Raw genomic sequence first — 26,464 nt, 5'->3', positions numbered from 1 at the left:
TTTATAGTGCTGACAACTTTCTCCTTCAAATGATGGCGAAAGGTATCAGCAATTTATTTGCTATTACTGATAGTGAACACTTAATCACTTAAGTGACTTAAGAAACTTCGTTAATGTACACCTTAAAAATAGCAGGGTAAGAGGAATACTGTGAAAAGTGGCTATATAATGTTAAAGTGCCTAATCAAGGAATCCAAAGCTATGTAAAAAGCTCAGAAAAGTTCTAAATACAATAAAGGTACATCGTGTAAACCAGTGGTGGTCAACCTGGCCCCTACCGCCCACTAGTGGGCCTTCCAGCTTTCATGGTGGGCGGGGGGGGGTTTTTGCTGTAACTCTGCTTTATAAATTTTATAAAGTTACTTCCCTACTTTATAAATCACCATTACTGTGGAACCGGTGGGGGGGGGGGGGTTAGAAAATGTTACTACCAACAGAGATACAAAAGTGGGCGGTAGGTATGAAAAGGTTGAGTACCCCTGGTGTAAAAGATGGAAAGATTAAATCGTTCACCAAGGAAGATTATATATAGACAATCCTCCATTGGCAATAATAGTTCATTTGTTCTTTGTTCAATAGTTGATTGTTCAAAGTTACAGCGGGACTGAGAAAAGCTTTTCACGTGTTCATTGTAACACCCCCCATGGTCATGTGATCAAAATTCAGGTGTTTGGCAACTTACTCACATTTACGACGGTTGCTGTGTCCCAGTGTCATGTAATCCACCTTTGCGACCTTGTGACAAGCAAAGTCAATGGGGAAACCAGATTCACTTAACAACCGTGTTACTAACTTAACAACTGCAATGATTCACTTAACAATGATAACTCTTACAACTATGATAATTAGCTTAGCAACCGAAATTTTGGAGTAGTTGGTAGTTGTAAGTCGAGGCTACTTGTATAGACTTGCTTCCTATGATCTGGATTTTGTGCACCACAAAATGATGATGTTGGCAATGATGATAATGCACCACGGTTCGCCCACATAACACCGATCATCCGTAAGCTGTGCTGGCTACCTGTTGATCTCCGGGTGCGCTTCAAGGTGCTACTCACCATTCACAAAGCCCTCCATGGTAGTGGATCTGACTATCTGAGAGACCGCCTTCTGCCAATTACCTCCCTTCGTCCCATCAGATCGCATAGAGTAGGCCTCCTCCGAATTCCATCCGCCAGTCAGTGCCGACTGGCGACTACGCGGAGGAGAGCCTTCTCAGTTGCAGCTCCGACGCTTTGGAACGATCTCCCCGTGGAGATTCGTACCCTCACCACCGTCCAGACCTTCCGCACAGCCCTCAAGATCTGGCTATCCTGTCAGGCCTGGGGATAAGACCCGAACCTCGCCCCACCCGAATGCTGAATGAATGTTGTGTTTTATCGGTTTATTTTTTTTATTCACATTTTTTTTCTTGTGTTTTGTCTTACACTCCCTTCCCATTAATTGTAAGCCGCCCTGAGTCCCCTCAGGGAAAAGGGCGGCCTATAAATGTCAAATAAATGACTAAAAAAAAATGATAAGAATGCACCTCAAGAAAGCATTTGTAGCAGCTGTATGATACAGGTAGTCCTCAACATACAACCATTTTGTCAGTGACCATTCAAAATTGTGAGGGCATTTAATGAAAGGAATTGTGACCGGTGCCAAATTATGGTTGCTGCAGTTTCCCCATAGTCATGTGATCAAAATTCAGTTGCTTGGCAGCTGGTCCACCTTTAGGACTACAGGTGTCAGCGTTCCAAATATCATCCAGAATGAAATCAGAGTTCAAGGCATAGCTTTCATCAAAGTTCCAATTTAATAAGAGAGACATTTTGTTACAATCTGTGGAAACTTGAATCTGAAAGCTTCCAGGGTTTCCACCCAGTTGAAAGTTCCTTGCCCCCACACGCACAAGTCCATCACATGGTCCAATCTTCGTCTGCCACACTGGCATTTCCACCCATCTAAGTTCCGGTCAGGTGCAGAGGTGCAAAGACAAAAGATGACCTTGGGCTTCTAGAAAGGAATGTTTTATTTTGACAACACATTCTGCTCCTTACTATTCCCCCCTCCCTATTCCCCCACTAATGAAACAGCATAGTAAAATAATAGAGAGTGTGGCAGGCCAAAGATCCTAAAAGGAATATGACTGCAGGCCTGACAACAGGGATGCTGCAACTTCCTCCATCCACCTAGTTCCCACCATTGAGATGGCCACCTGGCCTATCAATATCTGTAAAGTTTGGAGAAAGAGGCTTCTGAAGGATTATGAGAGCAGGCTCCATTCTCGCAATACTTTGGAAGCGTCTTCAAATGGATTTGGATAGGTGGCTTCCAGGTGATCCTGAAAATGGAACCTACTTGGAGAACAGCATTCATTAAGGAAACTGGTTGCTCCTGTCAACAGCTGAGGAAAACTAGAAAGGTAAGTAGGGCCTTTGTACGCATATGTGAATGAAAACATAATTAACAAACAACGGCAAAGTTAAAATTCAAAGCACCTTGTTAACTATTGTAATTTATTCATAGAAAATCTACATGTTTCCTATTTACCACAAATCACCACAATCATGATATCTGAGTCAAATACCTTCATTTGGTTCAATAGTGAAATATTTCCTTAGGGAACTTTTAAATGGAACATAAGACTCTGTTGTAAATATCTATTGTTGAATAATTAGCCTTGACAACACTGCATTCCTCTTGTCAAGAAAGTCCAGTCCATCCTTCGTCATAGCCATTATCTTGGAATTTCATTATATTCATATTCTTTCAATCTTTTCCGGCAAACCAAACCCTGTCTTCACATCTGACTTCAACAGGTCAAATTCAAATTCCTCAAATTGCAAATCAGGTCCAATTGTTATTTCCTCACTTTGGATATAATCTTGGGTTTGCAGAACTGTTATTGAACTATCAAATTGATATTTTCAAATAAAACCTGTAAGATGGACTTCATTCTTTTTTCAGTTGTCTCCCCAAACAATTTATCTCTTTACAAAGATGTGACAAACACTTTTTTTTCTCTTCAGAAGAGAAGCAGTTACCGTATTTTTCAGAGTATAAGATGCACTACCCCGCCTCCCCCCAAAAAGAGGGTGAAAATTTGGGTGCGTCTTATACGCTGAATGTCGTCCTACCCACCCACTGGCCTCAACCCTACAGCCTCTGCCTCCCAGCAATTTACCTCCTTGCAGCAAATGGGGAAATGGGGCTTGCGGATGCTGCCATAGGCTGTAGCAATCGTGCAGCCTGAAACAGCTGATGATTGGGAGGCCCATGGTTAAATTGAAATTGAAAGTGAAACTTGCTGTTTGCTCCACCAGGCAAATTGCTGGGAGGCAGAGGCAGATTTTTTTTTCTTGTGCTAGTCAGGCTGTTTGCTGCAAGGAGGTAGGTCAATAACTATAAATGATCGCTCTTGTCCACTTGCCTTGTTGTTTGAGGGCAGGAACGAAGACTTCAACCAGCCACGTCAAACACAAGGCCCAGATCTGGCCCGCAGGGGGACTGGCTGCTGAGGCCACAGCCCACCCAAATTGGATGCCCCCAATGCATGCACAGGAGGCAGTGAGCGTGCGGGGCCTGACAGTGTCCAGCAGCAGCCGCCCACCAGCCAACACAGGTGGGTGTGGGGCGCTGGATCTCTAAGCAGCAGGCAGAAACATAGGAGAGAAGGCACATGATCTGGCCCGTTGGAAGTGCAGGGCAGCTGCCGACTTGCCCGCATGCTCTGTTCCACTGTATGTCCTTGGTTGCCTGTGGTGCCACGGCTGGAACGGGGCAGGCGGCTGAGCAGCTGCCTGGTGGGCTGGATTGCTTGCCTCCCTCCCCGTACCTCTACCTTTGCCTTCCGCCAGTGCTGCCATGAGGGGAGGGGAGGAAGGTGGCACGTCAGGGTTGGAGCTGTCCAACTTTGTCTTCTGATTTCGCTGCACATGCGGGACGAGTCTTCTGTCCGCCGCCCCACTTGCGAAGGGCTCCGGCAAATGGGAAAGTGGCAGAGTGTAGGTGTGACAGATTATATTTTCTTAGTAAACAGTTGTCGGTTTAATAATATACTGCTAGATAGACTCACAGTGAGTGAAATTAGTGCTAATTGATGGGTCTACTTCATAGTGACAAACTGCAGCAAATATTGGGGCTATTAAGATGGATGAGGGCTCCAGAAACCCAGGCCTAGAAAATGTTGAAAGATCTGGTTATATTTTGCTTTACAGGAATTATAGCTGTGAGGACATGGAATAAGAGTCTTCCAATACTGGAAGATTTGTCACTGCCCTAATGGACTCTAACGCCTGACTGAGTTGTCAGCCAGGGGAAGAGACTGCTACATAATTTGGTGGATTTTTTGCACAGTGTTTGGGACAGGCTGTTGTGGGAAGACAGTGTTGTATTAGGAAGACCAGAACGGCCCATAACCAAACTGGAAGTCACCAGAATAACAAAGCCAGCATACATTCTAAAAGAAACCTCCTCAGAATAACTACCAGGATATCAGGACAATTAGAAATAGCTGCAGAGGAGAAAACAATACAAAAGACCTAGGAAGTGCAGGAAGAAGTTACCTTTAAGAGAGGAAAAGATCAGAGTGACAACAAAAACTGATTAGCTCAGGGCGAAGATGTAGAAATATGAAGTACAGTAGAAGACACTAGGGATCATCCCTACTCCGTGGGAATTACTTTAGGGCAGAGGAATAACAAAAAGCAAGACGGGATTAGAACCATCAGCAAAGGCACACGCAAAAAGTGATAAAATGATAGTACAAAGAAAACAAAAGGTACACTTACTGTACGTCGGGGTCAGCTCACCCGGGAACCCTGATCTACATCACTGTCGGTCTTGCTTTCCTGAAATAATAAAGGCAACTTGCTTTCAAACGCAGCTTGCTTCGATCCTCAGTTCATTCACTCAGGTGGTAACGCTCTCGGAGACGGGAAATCCGGACCTGCGGAGGAAACCTTTTAAGTGCATCTATCAGCGACGCTCAAGTGGATATGCTTCTAGAATGAATCAGAACACTTAGAAATCTTGTTGGAGAAAGTGTTTTTAAAGCTATAAAACTTTGTCTGAATGGGTAGGATGCTTTTTTAAACTGCACAATGTTGCCTATTTTAGGAAAGGGGATTACCAAGCCCATAGTTTAAAAACCATATTTGCCTTCAGGAAAAAAAGGGGGGGGAACTGCTCTTTTCTCCATCGCCTGGAGAGATGGGGGTGTGCGGAGGAGTATCAGAGTTTAAGGTAAGAGGGTGGCTTTCCCGCTCCTCGCCGTCATACTATCCGCGAAGGAGATCCTGCAACAGTGGCGGCTGGAGAAGATCAGAATTTATTGTCTTTTGCTTTCGACTCATCTCCGCGTTGCCCCCGTTCAACTTTGATCTTATGAGTTAATTATAAAACCAGGAAGTCGCGATCCTTGCTTGATCCATTTTCAGGCAGTGTCAGAAATAGAACCCACGGGGCCAAAAACGGTTCCGCCCGCGCAAATGAGTTGCTTTTAAATATCTCTGTTGCGCGTGTTATTTACGGAGGAGCCTGGTACACGCGACCCTCTTAGCAGCAGCACGGCGCTCCCCCTCTCCCCCCCCCCACAAGCAGGTCCCTGGAGGGAGGAAGAAGAGAAAGGGAAAATCCTTCCTTCGTTCTTCCTCTGCCCTCCCTGAAAGGATCCAATCAGGACGGCTCCCCTCCCCACGTGCCTTTTGCGACAGCTGACGATCCTTCCTCGAAGAAGAAGAGCGGAGGGGCGGCTGGTGGGCTCGTCTGCTACAGCTCGTATCTCCCCAGACTCTCTCAGCGGAGGCTTTTCACGAGGTTGAGTTGGTTGCGTTCGGTCCCGTCCCCCCCCCCCCCTGGACGTCTGCAGCAGCAGCGTCTTTCTTTGGAATGGTTTGTTCGTCAAAGATCCCTGTTGCTTAAAATAAAGTCCCTTGGCGTCGACAGGCTTCATTCCTCCGCTGGAGCCATGGCTTTGGGAATGCTCCCCCTCCTGAAACGCTGCCTGTGGCTCGGCCTCGGTGAGTGCTGCTTCGGGCTAGTTCAGAATGTGGCTATTTGGAGGCGAGAGCAGAGCGGTGGGCAGGCCAGGCGCCACCGGAGTCATCCAGACGTTGAGACCATATAGGCTAAAATTTGAATGAGGAAATTTAGTACATGTTTGTGTGTGTATATACATATATGTGTCCATATACTGTCAATCTGCCTTTTGATGATGGTAGTTGGGATGGTAACTGGTGATGATGATTAATGGCAATACAAAACAATTGACCAGATTCTCACAAAACAACTTTTCCTTTGAATCAACAGACAAACTTAATTTTCTAGCAATATCAACTTTCAGCTGCAGTGGAATTGTACGGTGCCTTTTGCATTTACAAATACAATTTGCACAAATTATTTGTGGGTTTGTATTCTTCTTCTGTTTTATCAACCTATGTTTTGCAAGTCAGTTTATGTGATGTATTGTCATCTTTGCTAATCATTTGGAAAACACCATGCACTGTCTTAGCCTCCAAGTTGATAGAATTAAGATCTGTCATATTCTAAATCAGGATAGGATGGAAATAGATATGATCCAGCTATGAGATTGAATTTCAAAGAAAGAAATGGCAAAATCAAGTGAGGTACTAATAGCACTCTACAAAGTCTTAGTAAGACCCCACCTAGAATGCGACATCCAATTTTGGTCAACAAACTATAAAAAAGATGTTGAGACACTAGAACAGGGGTGTCAAACTGGCCACCCAGGCTGGATGCATCAAGCACAGGCCATGCCCTCCCCCAGCTCTGCAAAGGGAAAAACATTAGGATACATCACATGATATGGCGAACTTGACACGTGCTCTAGAAAGAGTGCAGAGAAGAGCAACAAAGATGATTAGAGGGGCCTGGAGACTAAAACATATGAAGAACAGTTACAGGAAATGGGCCTGGCTAGTCGAGTGAAGAGAAGGACTAGGGGAGACACGATAGCAGTGTTTCAATATTTGAGGGGCTGCCACAGAGAGGAGGGGGGGGTCAAGCTATTTTCCAAAGCACCTGAAGGCCAGATAAGGAATAATGGATGGAAATTGACGGGGTGAATTTGATTTAAATCAACTTGATTTAAATCATAATTTTTAAAGAGCAACTGTCATCTCTGTCCCGCAGTGGCTCCTTCTCTGACCTGCTGTTGATTCACCAACAGTCCCATTCACTTTAATGGGACAATTGGTGATGCGACAGTGACACAACAAGGTGACAGATGTGGCAGGCAGCAGGTGAGTGGATGTCCTCTAACGCGCTTCCGTGATGGATCTGAAATGACAGGTGCTCTTTAATATTATATTTATAAGCTGCATGGGTTTCACTACTTTTCCTTCCTCTTCACGCTGTAGAGCCCGGTGGTACAAATGCATTTCTCTGCAATTATATAGTTTGTAGTGTAGGTAGATTTGCAAACCAATGGGATAAAGGAATATTCCTGAACTTTGTTTTAGGATTTATCTCATGGTTACTGTGAAATTGCGTGAATGCATCAGTGCGGTGCATGTTATCTCACCTTGCAGAGCTTAGATTAATTGAATGAGTTTACCAAAAATGTAAATATTGCAGAATATACAGCCTCATGCTACATAACTAAGCTCCATTTCATGCTGAATAAACAAAATTATTAATGTATGTTAAATAGAAAACTATCTTTAGATAGATTTTTTTCTCCAAAAGCATTCTATTAAAATAAATTTGATAAAAATAAAAAATCATTTTTAAATTTAAAAAATCCAATTTAAATTTAAAAAATATATCTTTTTCCATTTTTTAAAAAAATCATCGATTTTTATCCACCTGGAAATTGATCAAGGAGAAATTAAACCTAGAAATAAGAAATTTTCTGACAGTAAGAACAATCAACCAGTGGAACAGCTTGCCTCCAGAAGTTGTAGGAGTTTCATCACTAAACGTTTTCAAGAAGAGACTGTATTGCCATCTCTCAGAAACGGTGTAGGATCTCCTGTTTGGGAGGGGGTGGACTAGATGATCTACAAGGTACCTTCCAACTCTGTTATTCTGTTGTTATTATTAAGATTGGATACGTTTAATAAATAATGTTCTCCCTCTCCCGTGGACATCCTCCCTCTGCTGACAGAAGCAGCTGATAGAGCCCTTTGCTTGTATGCGTTGTCTCTCGCTCTCTCTGCCTCTCTCTCCCTCTACCTTCCTCCTTCCCTCCCTCTCTCAATTTCCCTTTCCTTCTGATTAGCTAAGCTTTGGGCTACATAGACAAAATGAGCAAATGGATCTGAGCCACAAGGAAGGCAGTTCCTCTTTGCAGGGAATAATCCATCACAGTGGGACAACTTTTCCTTAAGTTAGACTGAAGTTGTAATTTCTTAAATCCTTCACTCCCCCCCCCCCCAATTTTCTTCTTCTTCTTCTGAGGATAAGAACAAGGTTGCTGTCTCCAGGAGTTTGGGGTTTTTTTTGCCTTCAACTCAGTGCTGACTTCTGGTGATTGCCTGGACTGCCTGCAGTTTTCCTGGCAAGATTTTGGAAGTGATTTGCCCTTCCCTGCTTCTTAGATTTGAGGGAGAATTAGAATGACTGGCCCTGGTCACCCAGATGGTTTTTGTGCCTAAGACAGGACTTGAATTCACAATCTCCTGATTGCTACACTGGTGCCTTAAGGCAGAGTTCCCCAAACCTTCTGCCTTTGCAGATGGGGGCAGGGGGGGGACGGTTTCTCACAAGTGGCCAGCAAGTGCGCTTGGGTGTGTGCAGCTCCATTTGTGCCAGTGGTGTGCATGCGCACTTGCCACTCATGTAAATGGAGTGCCCCTCCATGCGTTTGACTGCTGGTTGGACAAGTGGGAATGAAAAAGTTACAATGGGTAAAGAAAGTCTACACTTCTGTGTTAAAATGTCAGATTTTTGACAAAAAAATCTAACCAAGATAAATCACTTCAGAATTCTTTTCACCTTTAATATAAGATATCAGTTGTACAATTCAACTGAAAAACAAAATATCATGTCAAGAATAGCTGCTCCTTATGAACCTTCTTTTGCCCTCGGAAGGAGAAAGTTTTCCTCACAAAAATTCCTGGAAGGACAGTGCTTGGTGGAGTTATGTCTCAATAGATGCCAAAGTTATTACAGTCTTCCGTTTTTCTTTATGGCTTTGTCTATATAGGACAGATACTATTTTCTAGTGGAAGTATTTCATAGTATTAATGTCTTTCTGGCGTTTAATATTAGATCCCAGAATGGACTTTGGAGCCTAAAATGGATCCTATGTTGGCAGGAAAAATAAGCAAACATTCATAAAATCATAATCTTCTAATTAAGGAAATCAAAAGTACCCAAATCAAGAAATAAAAACTCGCGTATAAAAGATAAAGCCATATATGAAAAACCAAGTATACTTTACAATTAAATAGCTTGTAAAATCAGTTTAGCAGCATTAACATGAAGTCATCATTATCTGTATGACTTCATCAGACTCTCACATCATTGTGGAGACCTTTGCCCCCCCCCCTCTTCTTCACAAGGTTCCTTTGGTTCATGGAGGTTGGTGGGTGTTTATGCCCAGTTCTCTTAAGGTCCCATCACAGCACAGCATTCAGTCGGGATGATTTCTGGACTTTGACTTTGCAACTGCTCGATTCTTTTCCTTTTCATCCATTCTGTTGCAGAGTTCCCTAGTGTGTCCTGTTGCAATGCATGATCCAATGTTGTTTAAGCTTTAGCTGTTGGGCAGGTGGGCTCACATTTGTCTCTAGAATACTTTGATATATAGAGGAGTTCATGATTGACTCAATGACTGCAAGATGCCCAGGTCCTGCGGCTGCAAAACAAGCCCAAATCATCACACCTCCCATCATTGTGTTTGATGGTTGATGTGAGATGTTTCTGCTGATATGCTGTGTTTGATTTTTGCCAAACATAGCACTGTGCATTATGGCCAAACATCTCCAGTTTGGTTTCATCTGTCCAAAGACAGTGTTCCAGAAGTCTTGATTTGTTCATCTGCAGCTTTGCAAACCTGACATGTTCTTTTTATAGTACAGCCTTTATTGTCTGAATACATCGTGTATACAATGAAATTGGTTTTAGCCTCACTGGTGCAATCCATGACAAAGAATACAAACAACAAACAACATAACATTCCTTTGTCTTTCCTGTCCCTTCTTGGATGCTCAAATACAAAAGGGGAAACATTCCTTGCCTTGTGATCAAATGCATAAAATGAATAAAGAATAGTATAGATTATCAGCTTTGTTGTATTGCGTCTTATGCGCTACTCACAACAAACAGTCTGCTTTATTTTCCTGTAGATATGGCAGGAGGGGCTACAGCTGGGTTTAGTCACATCCTGATTGGTCCAGAGATTGAGGGAATTTTCTTAAAGTATCCTTCCCTATTGGCTGCCAGTTTCCTCTCAGTCTCTGGTCCAAGTACTAGCTTTGGCTCCTGGAGGTATTGGTTATAATTCTAATTCAATTTCCGATGCTCCGGAAGGAAGGAAGTGAAAAGAGAAAGTGAGTCCATCTGGTGAGGTATTTTTTCTATTTTGCTAAAGTCTGCCCAAATAAATGTTTCCTTAAAGCCAAATTGATCCTTAAACCAAAGAACTGAGCGGCGAAAATAATCCTAATGGGATCGCTGTGGAAAGTTTTTTTTCCTTCGTCATTGTAACTATTTTTTGTGGATTGAAATGCGTGTCACATTCTCCATTTCTCCTTTTAAAGTGAACGGATTGATTTTTTTTTTCTTCTGCTACTTGTTGCTTTATTTTTTCATTTCTGGACTAAAACCTTCCTTTTTATTTTAACAATTCTTCCTATTACTTGTTATTAAATCACACTAAAAGCAATCTAAAGAACTTTGTTTCCTACAGAAGGTGAAAATTAACTGCCAGTCAGAGGTTTTTTTTTGAAACAACGTATCTCTTTCTTTATTTGACTTCACTAACTTTGCAGCTGAAGGGTTTGCAACTTGTTTACAGAAACTGATAAAAAACCAAAGGCACAAACTGTTTTCACAGGTGCCTCTGAGAACTATTTTGTCGAAGGAAGGAAGGAAAGAAGGAAGGAAGGAAGGAAGGAAAGAAAGAAAGAAAGAAAGAGAAAGAAAGAAAGAAAGAAAGAAAGAAAGAAAGAAAGAAAGAAAGAAAGAAAGAAGGGGGGGGGAAACCCTTTCCCCTTTGAAGAGCATAAAAAAACTTGTGTTTAAGTCAACTTAACATAAAAGCTAAGAGAGGCCTGGAAGACTAGACTGGCGGCATCCTTCTAGAGCCACTGTGAGGGATGAGCTGAGAGACAGAAGGCCTTGGAAAAGCGAGTGGCCAGAGCAGAAAAGAAAGCTCAGGCTACTAGGTCCGAATCTCCTTGCAGATCCAAGTCCCCAGTGAGGCCCAGTTCTCATTCCATTGCCTCCCTCCCCCCCCAAGGCTTCAGCCCTTCCACCTCCTGCCTCCCCTGCTAGGCTTCACAAACAAGTGGCCTCTCCTCCCCCCATCTCTCCAAGATTGTGTAGAGAGGGGTAGGGATCCATTGGAAAGGGGGGGGGGTTCTAGAGATTACCTTCCGCCATCACACCTAGCTCCCCAGGGCCCTGCACCTCCGGGGCCCTCAGAGGAGGACCTGGAAGATCTTGTGCTACTGCCTGAAAGTATCAGGAGACTCATTTCTTCTGCAGTCACCAAGGGGGCATTACCTCAGGCCTAGCCCAATGGGAACGCACTTTGCAAGGGATGGCAAGGCCTCATTCTGACTCCAGGCACCCTAGATCTCCATCCTCTTCCTGTGGTCAAGGTCCACCTAGGGCCCCTTCTCCATCTGTGGTTAGCAAGGGCTCAGTACTAGGGGAGGGGACCCATCCAGACCTGGGGTTTTCAGAGGATGAGGACACGTCCCTCCTGATCCCCCAGCCTTCCCCAGTCTCTTTTTGCACCCCCGGCATTCAAATCTCTCCTGCATAAGACTACTCAGGTTGGTACTGGGGCTCCACCTGTGTCCCAACATAGGGATCCCAACCTGGCTATGTTTATAAATCCCAATATGGATAAGGAGGAGGTCTCAGCCCCTCCACTTTTGCTGGAAGTGGTTAAAAACCAGTGGGCTTGACCTTCCACCTTGCCCAATCCTGGGAGAAATGACCACTGCTTCTACAATATGGAACAGGCTTTCTCCCAGCCCCTCCAATTGCCAACGGTGGACGCCCCCATTGCTCTTCTCGCTAACACTTCTACCGTGGTCTCAGGAGATGTGGAGGATAAATTAAAGCCCGAAGACAAGCGGGCAGAGCTTACCTTTCGTAAAAATGTTACCACTTCCTCTTGGGCTATTAAATCGGCCACTGCCGCATCTTATTTTAATTGCACCACAGTTATGTGGCTGCTCCAGTACAGGATCGCCTCCTGATCCACAATGAGCGTCTTCACCAAGGCCCCACTAAAATTATTTTGGCCATGCAGTTCTCAGTGAATGTCACTCTAGATTCTATCAAATTTGCTTCCCGGGCGTTGTCCACCTCGGTAATGTCTCGCCGTCTTTTGTGGCTTCGCAACTGACAAATGGACAAGAAGTCCAAATGGAATTTGGCAGCAGCCCCTTACACTAGCCCGAATCTCTTCGGGAAGATCGCTTGACCCAATTTTCACGGAGAACAAGGACAAAAAGAAGGTCCTACCTTCTAACACTCCCATCCGACTTCTTACCATAGACCTTCTTACTGGCCTCCTGACCCGGGTTATCGGCAACAACGGTACGCCCCCTACAGGTCCAACAGGCAGGGTCATCACCCCTTGGATCACGACAGGGGGAGGTACCAAGTCAGTCCAAGTGGCCCTTTCGTGGGTGTGTGTGTGTGTGGCCATCCCTTCCTCAGAGGGAAATGACTCCAACCCGAGTCAACCCATTGGCAGCCGCCTAGCGTCCTTCGCGGATCAGTAGGACCAGAGAATGTCAAATGCTTGGGTCATGTCCATCATCAGGGACGGCCTCCGTCTGGAGTTTCTCTCCCTTCCCCCGATGCTCTTCAGGATCTTTCCTCCATCCAGGGACCTGGAAAGATGCCGCTTAATGAGTCTAGCCATCCAACACCTGTTGGACATTCAGGCGGTGGAACAGTCCCACCGGAAGACTACTGGTTGGGTCTATACTCCAACCTTTTTGTTGTCCCGAAGAGCTCGGGGGGATGGAGGGCAATTCTGGACCTGAAGCGCCTCAACTCTTACCTTGTAGAAGAGGCAAATTTAACCATGTGGGCATTTGTGCAGGAACCCCAGAGCTGGTTTAGCTTCTTCTGTGCCAATGTAGTGCATTTAATAGAGCTTTACTTTTGGGAAGCACAATGTCCCAGCAGTTCTCCTTTTGGATTTCCTAGCTGGAAAGCTGGCAGCTGTTTCTTGCCTTTCCAAACATGCCCTTTATGTTCCTTGTGTAGATTTTTGAACAAAATTATTTGTTTACTGATTTATTACATTCTTCAGCAAATGAAAACATCACCACTACTATAACTACTATATTTCCACACAGTCAGATTTGGAAAAAATTTGGAAAAATTGTGGTGTGTTCAATTGCTACATTATAACTTACATTTATTAAAACTGCTTGATGGCTGTAGAGGTCTACCTGTAATGTTTCTTTTCTCTGAAATGATTATTTACTCAAGAATAAACAACAATGTTTAATGGCAGAAAGATCTATTTGGGATTATTCTTCCACTGGTAATTTTTATACTGACATGAATCAAGCAATTTTATTCTAACCTGACCATGTTTTAAAAATCTTTTCCACTTTCCTCTTTCTATTTTAGCCCATCATTTTATTATGGTCTCTGCATGCCATGAATCTTATGGAGAATTAATTGAGGACTTTTGTCTCAGCAAATTTAAATCTGACATGGAAACTCTCAGGAAGACGCTGTGGTGCGATTGGGATAAGACTTTGGAGTAAGTATCAAATAATCAAAAGTATTTTTTTACTTATTTCTTTTATATTTTTACTTTTTCTTTTATCATAGGTATAAAAGAAAAATTGGATCATAATAGAATGACTATTAATGTAATAGAATGAAGTTATCATTTAGTCCAACCCCTTGCTCAATACCACATCTGAGAGATGACTGTATAAATCTTAGTGAAGGGGGATTCACCTCTTAATGTGGCAGTCAAGAATTTCCACCAGATATCTAGCCTGAATACACTTTCTTGTAATTTTTATCCAAAACAATATACTAAAAGATTATATTGGAAGGTTAGGGTTAGGACCTGAATGTTAGGGGGCTGCGAGGTGGCCTGAATATCAAGAGAATTGGGGGCGGCAGAGGTAATAAGCATTACATGCTTGAGGCTGCAGTCTTATTTTTCTTCAGTTTATTTTTCTTGGGATAAAGATCACCATTTATTTGTACTATATTTAAAATGTCATTGCATTTAAAAATTAAAAATCAGACCACTATCTGGAAAAGTAACTTTTCTCTGTACTTTGAAAGTTACAACAAGTCACATTAAAAAGTGCTTACCTAACCCTTATTTCAAATTCACAAAACTAGTAATTTGAGTGGGAGGGAAACCAACAGCTTAAAACAGTATTTTAGAAAGGGAGTTGAAGGGAAGAGGGAAAAGAAGGAACTGGAATTTTTACATATCCATCAAACTTGTGTTTACAAAAAAACGTACTTCTGCCTTAATTCTTTTTCCTTACTGTTTCAACTGACCAGAGGAAAAACATAAAATGTTCAAGGATTTACAGAGATCCTTTGGATTTCTCTTGCAAACTTCTTCAAATGCTGCTAAAAACAAAGTTTTATGGCGTCCTTCCTTCCTTCCGAGTGGGGAACATAGATCTTTACTTGAAAAAGCAGAGAGAAAACTCTTGGTGCAACCCTAATAATTAATTCAATGAGATGGAAAGCCCCAATTGATTTAGATCATCTGAAAAAATCAGATTCCTGTCGGGAATTGGTGTCCTACTGGCTAAAGGGGGAAGGGGAGAACCAGGAAGATCTGCTATTTTGAGTTTCCCATTCTTGCTTCCTATTGCCCTCCCGAACTATCTAAGGGTGAAAGTGGGCTGATCTCTTTTAAGAGCAGAAGAGATTGCTTGCTTGCAGGAATTTAAATGTTGGCCTAGGCAGAGAAAAACATATGCTGGGTGCGAGTCAGTGTAGCGAGCCAGATTCAAGGCAGGCCAGATGTAGTCAAGGTAAGTAATTGGGGCCAGACAGGGCAGAGAAGAATCCTTTTCACCCCATCCTGAAGAAACATTGCCAGCTGCTGACCTACCGTTTCTTCCCATCTACAACTCCACCTCGTTTTCCACCGATTTGCTCCATTGAGAAAGTGATCCTTCCCCAGATGTCCAGAATCCCAGAAAAGAATTACCACGAAGTCTATGAGGGAGAGGGGATGGGTGGGGAGAAGGGAGAAGAGAAAAATGACCCAAGTCTTCCCTATTCCTCCATTGGGAGGGAGATTTCATTCAAGCCAAAGGGTTCAATAGCTCATCAAACTTTCTCAGAACCAGCCAAAAGGGAGTTTTGGAGAAGACGTAGGAGAAGGAAAAAGACTATTGAAGTGTCAACAAACTGAGGGGTACAAAATGGAAAAGGAAATAGAAAGTGTGTGTTGTGAGGAGGGAACCTTTGGAAAGACTTTTGGCCAGGGAGAGAAGTAGCTACAACCTGAACTCGGATCTCTCGCCCCCCTTCACTGAAGTGTCAAGAAATGGGAATGTGAGGCATAATTTGAAAGGTGCGAAGAAAGGTGAGAAGCGGGAAATCTATGGAATCATTTCCTCCAAAAGCCCTTCCAGGACTTTAATTTTGATTTAAATTGTCAATTGAAGGTTATTGGATTTCCTATTTAATCTTTTTTAACTTTTGTCTTAAGTGTTTTTATGTTGTACGCCACCCTGAGTCCTTTGGGAGAAGGGCAGCATATAAGTCCAATAGAACCAAACCAAACCAAACCAAACCAAGGCACACTGGAGCAATGCAGGCAGATCATTGGCCTGACCTGCCTGCTATTGAAGCCGCTAACTAGCAATGGACTTTTAGGCAGCAATTTTCTTCTACTTCCCTCGTACTGGCCGTTCCGTTTCCTGTTTGTCCATTGCAGCGCAGCCCCGTGTCGTGCAGCTTGCCCCATCCACCATTGCCCAGATGCCCTTGTTTCCACCAAGCATTTCTTTGCCAACCTGATTTCTAGCTCTATCCCTTTATTCTATCACCGTCGCGTGCAGGGAAAGTTTGTGGAACTAAAAAAAAAGGTTCAATCAATAAATTCCAACTTTGTGAGATTTTTTTTTTGCGATAAGTTGGAATTGATTGGTTGAATTTTTTTTAGTTCTACAAACTTTTGTGTCAACTCACAAAAGTATTTCTAGTCTACTCTTGAATGCAATAGGTACCAGAGGGGGGGAGGACATTCCAATCATACCTTATTCCAGGGTAGGATCTTAGATTTCCAAAGCCAGCTTGTGAGGTGTGGACTTCTAGAGCCCACAAGAGTGCCTCATTGGAGAATGTGATTTATGACACAGACTAAGAGGAGGGGGGAAACAGGGTAAAAGTTCACCCATAAACTACGTGCCACAGAATTGACCTCACTCGAGGAACTGCCGACATGCTGTTCCTAATAAATAACTGGCTCACCCTGTAGAGGGTGTTTTTTTAGAGGCTTTTTTAAACAGTTAAGCACTAAGCAGAGTCATCCACGGTGACTCTGGCATCAACTACCCCAGCCTTTTTCCTTTTATATATTTTTTTTCCTTTTCATGATGACAGTGGTGAGGCTCTGCCTCCCCTGCCTCCCCTGACTGCACGTCACTGGCAGAATCCCTGAGGCTGTGTGCTCAGAACTCAGGCACTTAGCAACCAGCATGTATTTCTGATGGTCCTGAGTGTCCTGGGGTCAAATGATTGCCATTTGAGGCCTCTTCAGCTGGCCTCCAACAAGCAAAGTTAGTGTAGGAAACTGGATTCACTTAACAACCATGGCAGTTTGCTTAACAGCTGTGACAAAATAGGCCATAAAATTGGGTACAACTCATTTAATGACTGCCTCTCTTAGCAACAGAAGTTCTGATCCTAATTGTGGTTGTAAGTTGAGGACTACTTGTATAGTTAATAGTAACGGGATACAGTTGGTACAACTAAAGAAAAATTCGTTGATCTTTGATACCTGATTCAGGGAGGTGGATTAGGTTAGTTTAAATCAGATTTAAACCCAAGTAACTTGGAATCAGAGTTTCTCAAGCAATTCCATTTTGCTTAAAAATTTTGGCGATGAGATGAGGGGCCAGGCGAGGCCCCTTTGATGTGAGTGATGTTGAGTTGGCCTTGCCCACCCAGTCACATGACCTAGGAGCTTACTCTGTTGAGATGCCATCTCCTCTCCCCCCCCCCCCCCGGGGTCAGTGTCCTCCCCCCAGGTTTTCTGGTGGGAAGGATTCTAGAAATATACAATTGTCTGTACTGCTTGTAAGGCACTTTGTGAGAATTGTTACCTATTCTTTACTTTAGAGAAATACCTATGATATTTTGACCTTAAAATAATAACTGCTGTAATTTAGGCTTTGCCTCTATGTAATGGCCCTTAATGATTGAGTGACATTTTTTAACAAGTCTCCTTGTCTCTTTCTTTTGCAGCTGTTACAAGGAGCTTACCAACTGCACCATCCTGGTAGCTGAGAAACTGGATTGTTACTGGCCAAACCAACTAGTGGATCAGTTCTTCATAACAATTCATAGGCACTACTTCAAAACCTGCCCTGTTTCAGGAAGAGCTGTAGGAGACCCCCCTAACATCATTTTATGTCCATTCATTGTTGTACCAATTTTTATCACCCTGCTCATGACGGCATTGGTAGTGTGGCAAAGCAAATACAGTGAAGGCATTATTTAAACTTCTTCTATACCCAAAGATAACATTGGTGAAGATGAAACCCAAAGTTTTCAACCTCCAAGCTATACTGAAATCTATATTGCGGTTTCTTTGGTAGAATTCTGGATACCAGAACAAAATATTTTTAGAGACAGTGTATAATAGAAAACTTTCTGCTACCTAGAGGGGAAAAAAACTGCATGCATCTTCTTGGGTTAACAAATATTTTGCTTAAGTCAAGAGAATGCATTGTGAAATTGTTCTCACTGTCTGAACTAGGATTAATAATATTACAGACATGTTTGCAGTACTGCTGCTTCAGTCTTAAAATTTAAGCTTCTCTTTCCTGGTTCTTTCAATATATTTTTATTGAGCTTGATAATTACACACTTCTCTTTGGCTTATGCACTTTACCTTTAGGTAAGGTAATGGTGGGGGGAGGGGAATGATGATGCATCACAACCCGTGTACCACAGAAACAATGTTGATGATGAGATAACAAACTATTTCAACTTATTTTGTTGGTTAAAATCACTGAAAACCAGTATATATTGTTAATTTTGTTAATTTTTCTGGCTGAAAAATTAATATAGCAACAATATTTTAGCAAATCATAATTTATTCAAATATAATTATTTCTTAGGCATGTTAATGTTTTATCATACCTTTTGTATGAACAAATGTTCACTATAAATACTTTATATGGACATTAAATAATGCAGACATTTATTCACGGACAAAACTTCATCAGATTATTGGCAAAATATTAAAGTTTGCAATACGCCATTCTGAAGAAATGCTTTCTAATAAAACTTGTAATAAAATAAATTAAATTAAATAGCATAAATATTAAAACAAAAAATCTAGCTTTCTAATAAACCCTATAGCAGTGTTTTTCAACCACTGTGCCGCGGCACACTAGTGTGCCGTGACATAGTGTAAGGTGTGCCATGGGAAAATTACTTTATATATAGTCAATATAGGCACAGAGTTAAATTTTTTTAACATTTTCTAATGGTGGTGTGCCTCGTGATTTTTTTCATGAAAAAAGTGTGCCTTTGCACAAAAAAGGTTGAAAAACACTGCCCTATAGCACTAAGAAATTTAATAGTAAATTTATTAATAAAGAAAAGCTTGGATTTTCTATACAATATTGGTGGCAAAAGCTAATTTCTGATTACTTTTAGTAAAATTTCCTGTCTAAGGAAAAGAACATCTACATATTGGCTCACAGCTTTGACTATTCCATGTTTGCATGTGCTAGACTATAAGCTAGAGACTGAAAATATGCCATAGGCTACAATTATAAATAATGTTGTTTGAACAATTAAACCCAATGAAAACATGTAAGCTTTAGATTACTCTGGACTTGGTTTGGATATGATTTATTTTTTATGTTTTGCTATTTCAAATCCTAAGCATTACACTTTCATAGGAAATGCAGTGTATAAATAAGAGAACAACAGTTATCATCAGCAGGAATTGTTTGTTGTCAGGAATCCGGTCTCTCAAAATAATGTATATTCAGGTAAGAAAAAGAAGTCAGGCTGATGAGGAGGGGAAGGAAGAAAACGTTAGTTTTGACCCAGAGTTCACATTCGAAGAAGAAACACATATTGGTGTTGTCGTGAGTCAGGAAAGCTGAAACACCACTCCATTCTGTGATCTGAGCTTTTGGTCAGACCACAATATATCAGAACTGGCAAAAGACCTCAATTTAGAATTTGCCAATACATGATATTTGGAACACTGACACACAGACTGTGGAAACTTCGCACTGGACTTCAAGCATCTTGGAGTGTGTGATGTTTAACTGTTCACACAAACTTAGCTATGAAATATGGGTCACAATCAAATGATATACTATTTGGTAGCCCAAACCTAGAAATAATTTCTTCCAGTAGGACGTTTACTACTTCATGATCTTTATTAGTCCTGCAGGCAAAAGCCTCAGGCCATCCTGTCAAGGTACATTCTAGTCCCAAAACATACTTAACAACTTGCTTTCTAGGTAATTCGGTGAAGTCTATTTCTCAAATTGTCCCTGGGTAGTTGCCGTTAAGTTGGACTCATAGGGGTGGGTGCCTGTCTACTTTTGGATTATATAGAGACCCTTGCCTACTACAGAGCATGTCATAAAATCTACCAGTGCTTTTGACCCCCAATGTGTGCCAGCATGTATTTGTTATAAAAGAATCCTTAGAGGTGTATGTGGCAGAATAAATTTGTTCTCTACCCTCAACCACCCATCATTCCCCTCCATGCCTCCGATGGCTCATGCCCTGTCCCCCGGCTGTATAAGAGGGCAGGGAAGTGGGTATGGATGGAGACGTCGGAATTAGGTGAACTGTTCATTCTGAGTGTCATAGGCCAGCTTCCTTAGCAGTCCTATCTGCAGCCCAGTTCCCTTTCGTGTAAAGGGTGTCTTCCTTAGAATGCCCCTTGACATGTATGTTATTTATTTTGGCTGCCACATTCAAAATTTGTGGACCGTACTTAATAGTTGACCCCTTTGCATTCAATAATGCTCTTTCCTTCCATAAAGCTCCATGGGTGTGCAAGGTTCCAAAGGCACATTTGCTATCTCTGTAAATATTTACTGTTAGTCCTACAGCCAGCTGTAAGACTCTCGTTAGACCTACCAGCTCAGCCAGTTGAGCAGAAGTCTTTACTGGTAGTAATTCGGCTTCTATAACTTTCCACTGCATATCCTGCCTTTCTCAGACCTTCCACCATAAAGCTACTACCATCTGTAAACCATTCACAGTCAGCGTTTGGGAGAGGCTGATCACTAAGATGGAGTCAACTGGCATATACAGAATCCACCACCTATACGCAATCATGATGCAATCCAGTATCCACCTGGGGCAAGAGTGTAGCTGGAGTAAGGGTACTCTATACCTCTAATTGTATGGCTGGGGAGTCAAGCAGGATTGATACTTGGCTTGTCAGCCCCGTCAACCAAAATGAAGAAATCCCCATTTCTTCCCCATCTATTTGACAGGAATTGAGAGGGCCGGATGCCATGATCTTAGTTTTCTTAATGTTGAGTTTCAAGCCAATGTTTTCACTCTCCTCCACCCGCATCAAGAGGCTCTTTAGTTCCTCTACACTTTCTGCCATTAGAGTAGTATCATCTGCATATCTGAGGTGGTGGTTGATATTTCTCCCGGCAATCTCTCCCTACTATTCCTACTAACAAGATTCAAATATTTGCTGTCCTTTCGTTTGATCGTGGGATGGAATGCCTTCGACTTACAACAGTTATGGGACTGGGAAAAGGGACTTCATGACCGTTTTTCACAGTTACGACCGTTGTAGCTTCTCCCAGGATCACTTGATCAAAATTCAGACATTTGGCGGCCGGTTCGTATTTATGATGGTTGCGGCCAGGGTCACAAGCAAAGTCAATAGAGAAGCCAGGTTCATTACCCTAACTAGGTAACATCATCAGTGATGATGATGATGATGATGATGATGAGTAGCACTGATGATGTTACCTAGTTTGCTTACGAAACTTCTGCAAGAAAACAATCAAGTTCAGAGATCACCAACTCATTTCAACCCTGAGCTACAAATATTCTCCTTTATTTTGGGTTCTACTGTGGTCGTAAGTTGAGCAGTACCAGTAGTCCAGATTCCCAAGAGGGAGGGGATGTATTCCAGAGGACTAGGAGACAGCAAAGTTTAGAGGTAAGCGGAAGAGGGTTAAGATGGCTCTTCCTTAAAAGTTCTTAGAATCTCTCTTTAACTATGTGTGTAGTTTGCTTTAATTTGGCAAGATTTCTGTCTTTGGGTGAGGAATAATAAAGAATACTCTCCAGAAGAGCCTCAGCGTATCTTTCTCGGTTTTTGCAGCTTGACAGAATTACATTATACAGTCATAAAAAGTACAACACCTGCACCCAGGAGAGGTAAAGGTTCCCCTGCACATGCGTGCTAGGGGATGGTGCTCATCTCTGTTTCTAAGCCAAGGACCCAGCGCTATCTGAAGACGTCACCATGGCCATGTGGCCGGCATGACTCAACGCCAAAGGTGCACGGAACGCTCTTACCTTCCCTGCAAAGTGGTCCCTATTTTTCTACTTGCTTTTTTACGTGCTTTTGAACCGCTAGGTTGACAGAAGCTGGGACAAGTAACGGGAGCTCACTCATTATGCGGCACTAGGGATTCAAACTGCCGAACTGGCCACCTTTCTGATCGACAAGCTCAGAGTCTTAGCCACTGAGCCACCGCCTCCCTTTGGTGTAGCAATTAGGGTTATCAGTCTAGAAACCAGGGACAGAGTTCTAGTCCAGCATTAGGTATGAAAGTCAACCGGGTGACTTTGGGCCGATCATCAGGAGACAGTGAGTTCTAGTGCCACCTTAGGCATGAAAGCAGACATAGGTGGCTAGCGCGCCGTTTCCATTGCAACTTCGAACGGTCCCACCAGCGTGGCTCGCTCGTGCCTTTACCGCCCCGGCACTCGCGGACCGCCCACCTCGGCTGTCGATTGGCTGCTTCAGAAATCCCCTCCCTCGGATTGGCTGATTGACTTCTACCCCCCCCCTCCGAAGAGGATGGGGGGCAGTTTAGAAAGTGAGTGCGCTGCAGAAGCAGAAATAAAAGCAGAAAGTCCATTTTTCCTCTTCTTGAGAGGAAGAACAAAAACGATAACAACCCCAAACTCTAGGTTCATGGTACACAATCCTGACCTGGGTTACCGAAATTTTCCAAAGAGGCGCTGCTGCAAGGGCGCAGGAGAGGGGGAAAAACAAACTCCTCTCCCATCTGCGTTTCTGCAGCGGAAGACTTCGTCCCTCGGACGGTGCCTTAGCCTCTTGCATCCTGAGGAAAGTCTACCGGAGGCTTAGAGGTGGTGTGGGATGGGGTGCTAAGGAATAGCCTATTCTCGGGTAGCAAGGATAGCACCTGTGGTAATTTCAGTTCTTAAAAGTTAGTTTTTAGGAGTAAAAATACTCTAAACTACGCTTAGGAGCAAAACGCCAGAAATGGCTGAGGCAATATCTCTGCATCTTATTTAAAGGACTCTAAATTACCACAGCTCACCTATGGCGAGTTACCTCATTCAGTCCCAGGAAAAGTGCTTTTCCCTCAGGGAAATGAGGCAAACTTCTGGGTGCTGAATTGTTTTTTAGCCAAGTGTTTAGGGTGTAAAATAAAATATTGGCGGAGCCTGAGGTAATCTCAGCCGCAACTCTTTAAAAATTAAGACCAAATCACGCGCAGGCAGGGAAAGAGTAGAATAAGTTCAGGAGGAACAAAGCTGAGGCAGTTTTTTAGGCAGGCGCAGTTAAAAAGGGCTAAACTACCGCAGGTGAATTAAGCGTTAAAATAAACTTAAAAGGCAAAATCGCTTCAGTCTCTGGAATTAACCCCCCTCCCCCAAAGTCAACTTGTTGGCACCAATGTTCCCTCTATTTTTTTTTTCAGTGTGCGCGGAAAAGTATAGTGTTTGAGCGGCACATTTTCATGCCTGAGCACCTGCATTTTTTTCACAGATGTCACCCAAGACAACAAGGGCGTCCGAGGGACCCCAATGTGGTGGCGGTGGCTGCTGCTTTGGGAAATGGGGGGGGCTATGAGTTATTGGAAAGGGACACACGTAACCCATGCAACTCTGGAGTCGCTTGCCAGCCTGGATGGAATATAGAGAGAGGGGATTTATATAGGACTTGGCAAATGACAGACCCCATGCTGAATTTTCCCTGGGAAATTCCCCCTCCCACTTTGAAAAACCCTATATATATATATTAATCTCCCCCTCTCTTATTATGGATTTGATGAAGCCGTCCCATGCAGCGCTGGCTGAAATACTTCGCGGGCCGCGTAGATTTCTCGGAAGTGATTTTGGGTGGATGGGTAAGGAAGAGCTCTCGATCACCTCACGATCAAACCAGCTTCCTACCCCCACCCCCAAATTCCCCACAAGCGCCTCCCCAGATTCCAGCCTCCTCATTCTGCAGAACTCACAGCCCTCCCCTCCCCTGCATGAAGGAATGCATTAAAAGGTTAACAGCATCCCCCCCCCCCATTAATGCACGCCTGGTTATAAATGCAACGCTGTAAAAAAGGGGTGGATGAAGAAGAGAGGTGAGAAAGAATTGGTGGCTCTTTGCAAGGCTGAGGAAAGGAAGCGCGGGGCTGCTAGCTAGAAAGGGGCGAGTCGAGGCGGGCACTTTGCTTTCAATGAGTTTTGCCCCCCTCGGCTTCTCTCTCCGGCCCCTCCAAATCGCGTGGCTCTTTCCCCCTCCTGCAAAAAGCCCAGAGCGACCCAGAATACATGACTCCGGACGTCGGCGAGGGCAACTTCCCTCCCCCCAACCATTCCCAGCAAGCAGGAGTTAAATAGAACCGCGACTTTGTGCCTCTCTTCCCTCTCCGCATCTCCCCTTTCCCGCATTGCTTATTGGGGATCGGGAGGAAGGAGTCGATACAAAAGCCTGCAGAAAATTAAAAGGAAAAGGCGGCGGCTGAGAGGGAACGGAGGATAAGCTGCGCGTGGATTTCTTTTTTTTTTTCTTTTTTAAAAAAGGGCAGCCGGTAGGTCGGTGAAATAAATTCTCCCCCCTCCCTCCAATCCCCCCACGTGGGCGGCCGAGGCCTCGCGCGCCGCTTCCATTGCAACTTCGAGCGGGCGGGGAAGAGTAAAATAAAGTTCAGGACGAACAAAGCTGAGGCAGTTTTTTAGACAGGCGCAATTAAAAAGGGCTAAACTACCGCAGGTGAATTAAGCGTTAAAATCAACTTAAAAGGCAAAATCGTTTCAGTCTCTGGAATTAACCCCCCCCATTCGAGGTAATTTCAGCAAAGGTTCAAGTTCTAACATTAGCAGAGTTGGAAGGGACCTTGCTGGTCATCTAGTCCAACCCTCTACTCAAGCAGGAGACATTACATCTGCCTCTACCTAGGGTTGAACTCACAACCTCTTGATTGTGAGGCGAAAAAAGAAGCAAAGCATGTAGGACTAACTATACTTCAAGTAATTTTAGGTGTAATTTTAATGAAGGCTCAATTTCTTAAACTCCTTGTCCAAATAAAGTATTCTATTCTAAAGAACGCCAATTACTCCAGGTCCAGGATTTGATCTCAGTCTCTTGAATAAAGTCAATTCTTGGGACCAGAGGCAATTCTAAGCCAAGGCTCAAGCCCTTAAAAAAAGCAAAACATGTAGGAGACTAGTATCTTCAGTGAACTAAAGACAAAAGTCAACTAAAATTGCTTCAGGTCCAGGAACTGACCTATGTTTCTTGCTGGAAGGTAAACTCCCAAGGCCTGAGGCAACGTTAAGTTCCTGTTCTTGGAGAGTAAGAGAAACTCCAGGGGCTGGAGGCCATATCTTTGGGAACAGTAGAAAAGCGTGGTCTGAGGTATTCTCAAGGGCACAATGTTCCAATTCATTGTATCTTGCCTTTTGCACTGATAGGATAAAGCACATAAAAGCTCCTTTGTCAAATTATCGAATTAGTTTTCTAGTCTTTGAGCATCAGGTGGACATTTGGTGACGTTGATTTTTTATTTATTTCAGAGGCACTCACTGAGTAAAATCAGTCAAAACTGAAGACGTCAAAGGTAAGTCATTGGTTTCATTAATTATCCAGCGCTACATTTAGCCAAGAAGCCTGACAGGTACTATTGGCAACATGAAGTTTATTATGGCAAAGACCATATATGTATAAAAACAGGCACGAATTGGATAAATGTATCTAAAACATACATTTTTTTTTGCAATCTTTTATTTTTAAACAAAAAACAATATAAAAAGGATGATCTCATCCATTACATACAGCATGTCGTTTGGTTACAAGTGTTTTTGCATCCATATTCTCAATTACATTTACAATCACAGATTTTTCATCTAACTAAATGCCTCACTTTCATTGTACAACATATATTCAATTACAATTAATATTTTTTTTCAATAAACCTTGATTGTCTAATAATAATAATATACCTTTATATAATCACAGATCCCGATATGAAAGAGATTTACCAACCCTTTATATTTGTATATCACTCTTTTCAATTACGTATAATCCCACCAATGAACTATCGAGTATGTTTATGTTCATTATCGTCCTTGTACATCATACCTTCAAACAAAGATGTAATTCCTTCGTTTTTCAACAAGGTATTCTAAGTAGTCACTGCATATTTTTAATTACTTCCTTATTAAAATTATTCATCAACAACATATCTTTATAATATATTCTTAGGGTTATACATTATATCACCAATCCTCTATCAAGTATACATAAATTCATTGTTATCCTTATCCATTTTAAAACAAAAACAAAAAGTTCTAAAGTATTCAATTCATATGTGTATCATTGTTAATTATTTCACAGCATAATTTTATTATCACTTAGCTCCTTCAATTAAAACATAAGTAAAACATTTTTCATTTCCAGGTTTTTTCCCCCGAGCCACTGATAAAACAAATCCCATATCTTATAAAATGGCTCGTCTTCTTGATCTCCAATTTCAAATGTCAATTTACTCATTTCAGCACACTCCATTATTTTTCGAATAACTTCTTATTTTGGTATTGTTTCATTTTTCTAGTTTTTTGCAAATACAATTCTAGCTGCTGGTAGAACCTTTAC

General features: G+C 42.7%; 1 protein-coding gene across 2 annotated transcripts; it reads left to right on the top strand.

Moving 5' to 3' along the window:
* Window positions 1-5,605: 5,605 nt before the first annotated feature.
* RAMP1 (receptor activity modifying protein 1) lies at window positions 5,606-18,685 on the top strand. Of its 2 annotated transcripts, none has more exons than XM_032228239.1 (3): window positions 5,606-6,005; window positions 13,783-13,918; window positions 17,620-18,685. In XM_032228239.1, the coding sequence occupies exons 1-3, from the start codon at window positions 5,954-5,956 to the stop codon at window positions 17,873-17,875; spliced, it is 444 nt and encodes a 147-aa protein (XP_032084130.1). In that variant the 5' UTR covers window positions 5,606-5,953; the 3' UTR covers window positions 17,876-18,685. The 2 variants fall into 2 exon arrangements, with proteins under 2 accessions (XP_032084130.1, XP_032084120.1); XM_032228229.1 differs by having other exon boundaries at window positions 5,730-5,802.
* Window positions 18,686-26,464: the final 7,779 nt, after the last annotated feature.

The sequence above is a fragment of the Thamnophis elegans genome, chromosome 1 (genome assembly GCF_009769535.1).
Source record: "Thamnophis elegans isolate rThaEle1 chromosome 1, rThaEle1.pri, whole genome shotgun sequence".
Lineage (NCBI taxonomy): Eukaryota > Metazoa > Chordata > Lepidosauria > Squamata > Colubridae > Thamnophis > Thamnophis elegans.
The sequence above is the reverse complement of the archived record's forward strand: the minus strand, read 5'-3'. Positions and strand labels throughout refer to the sequence as shown.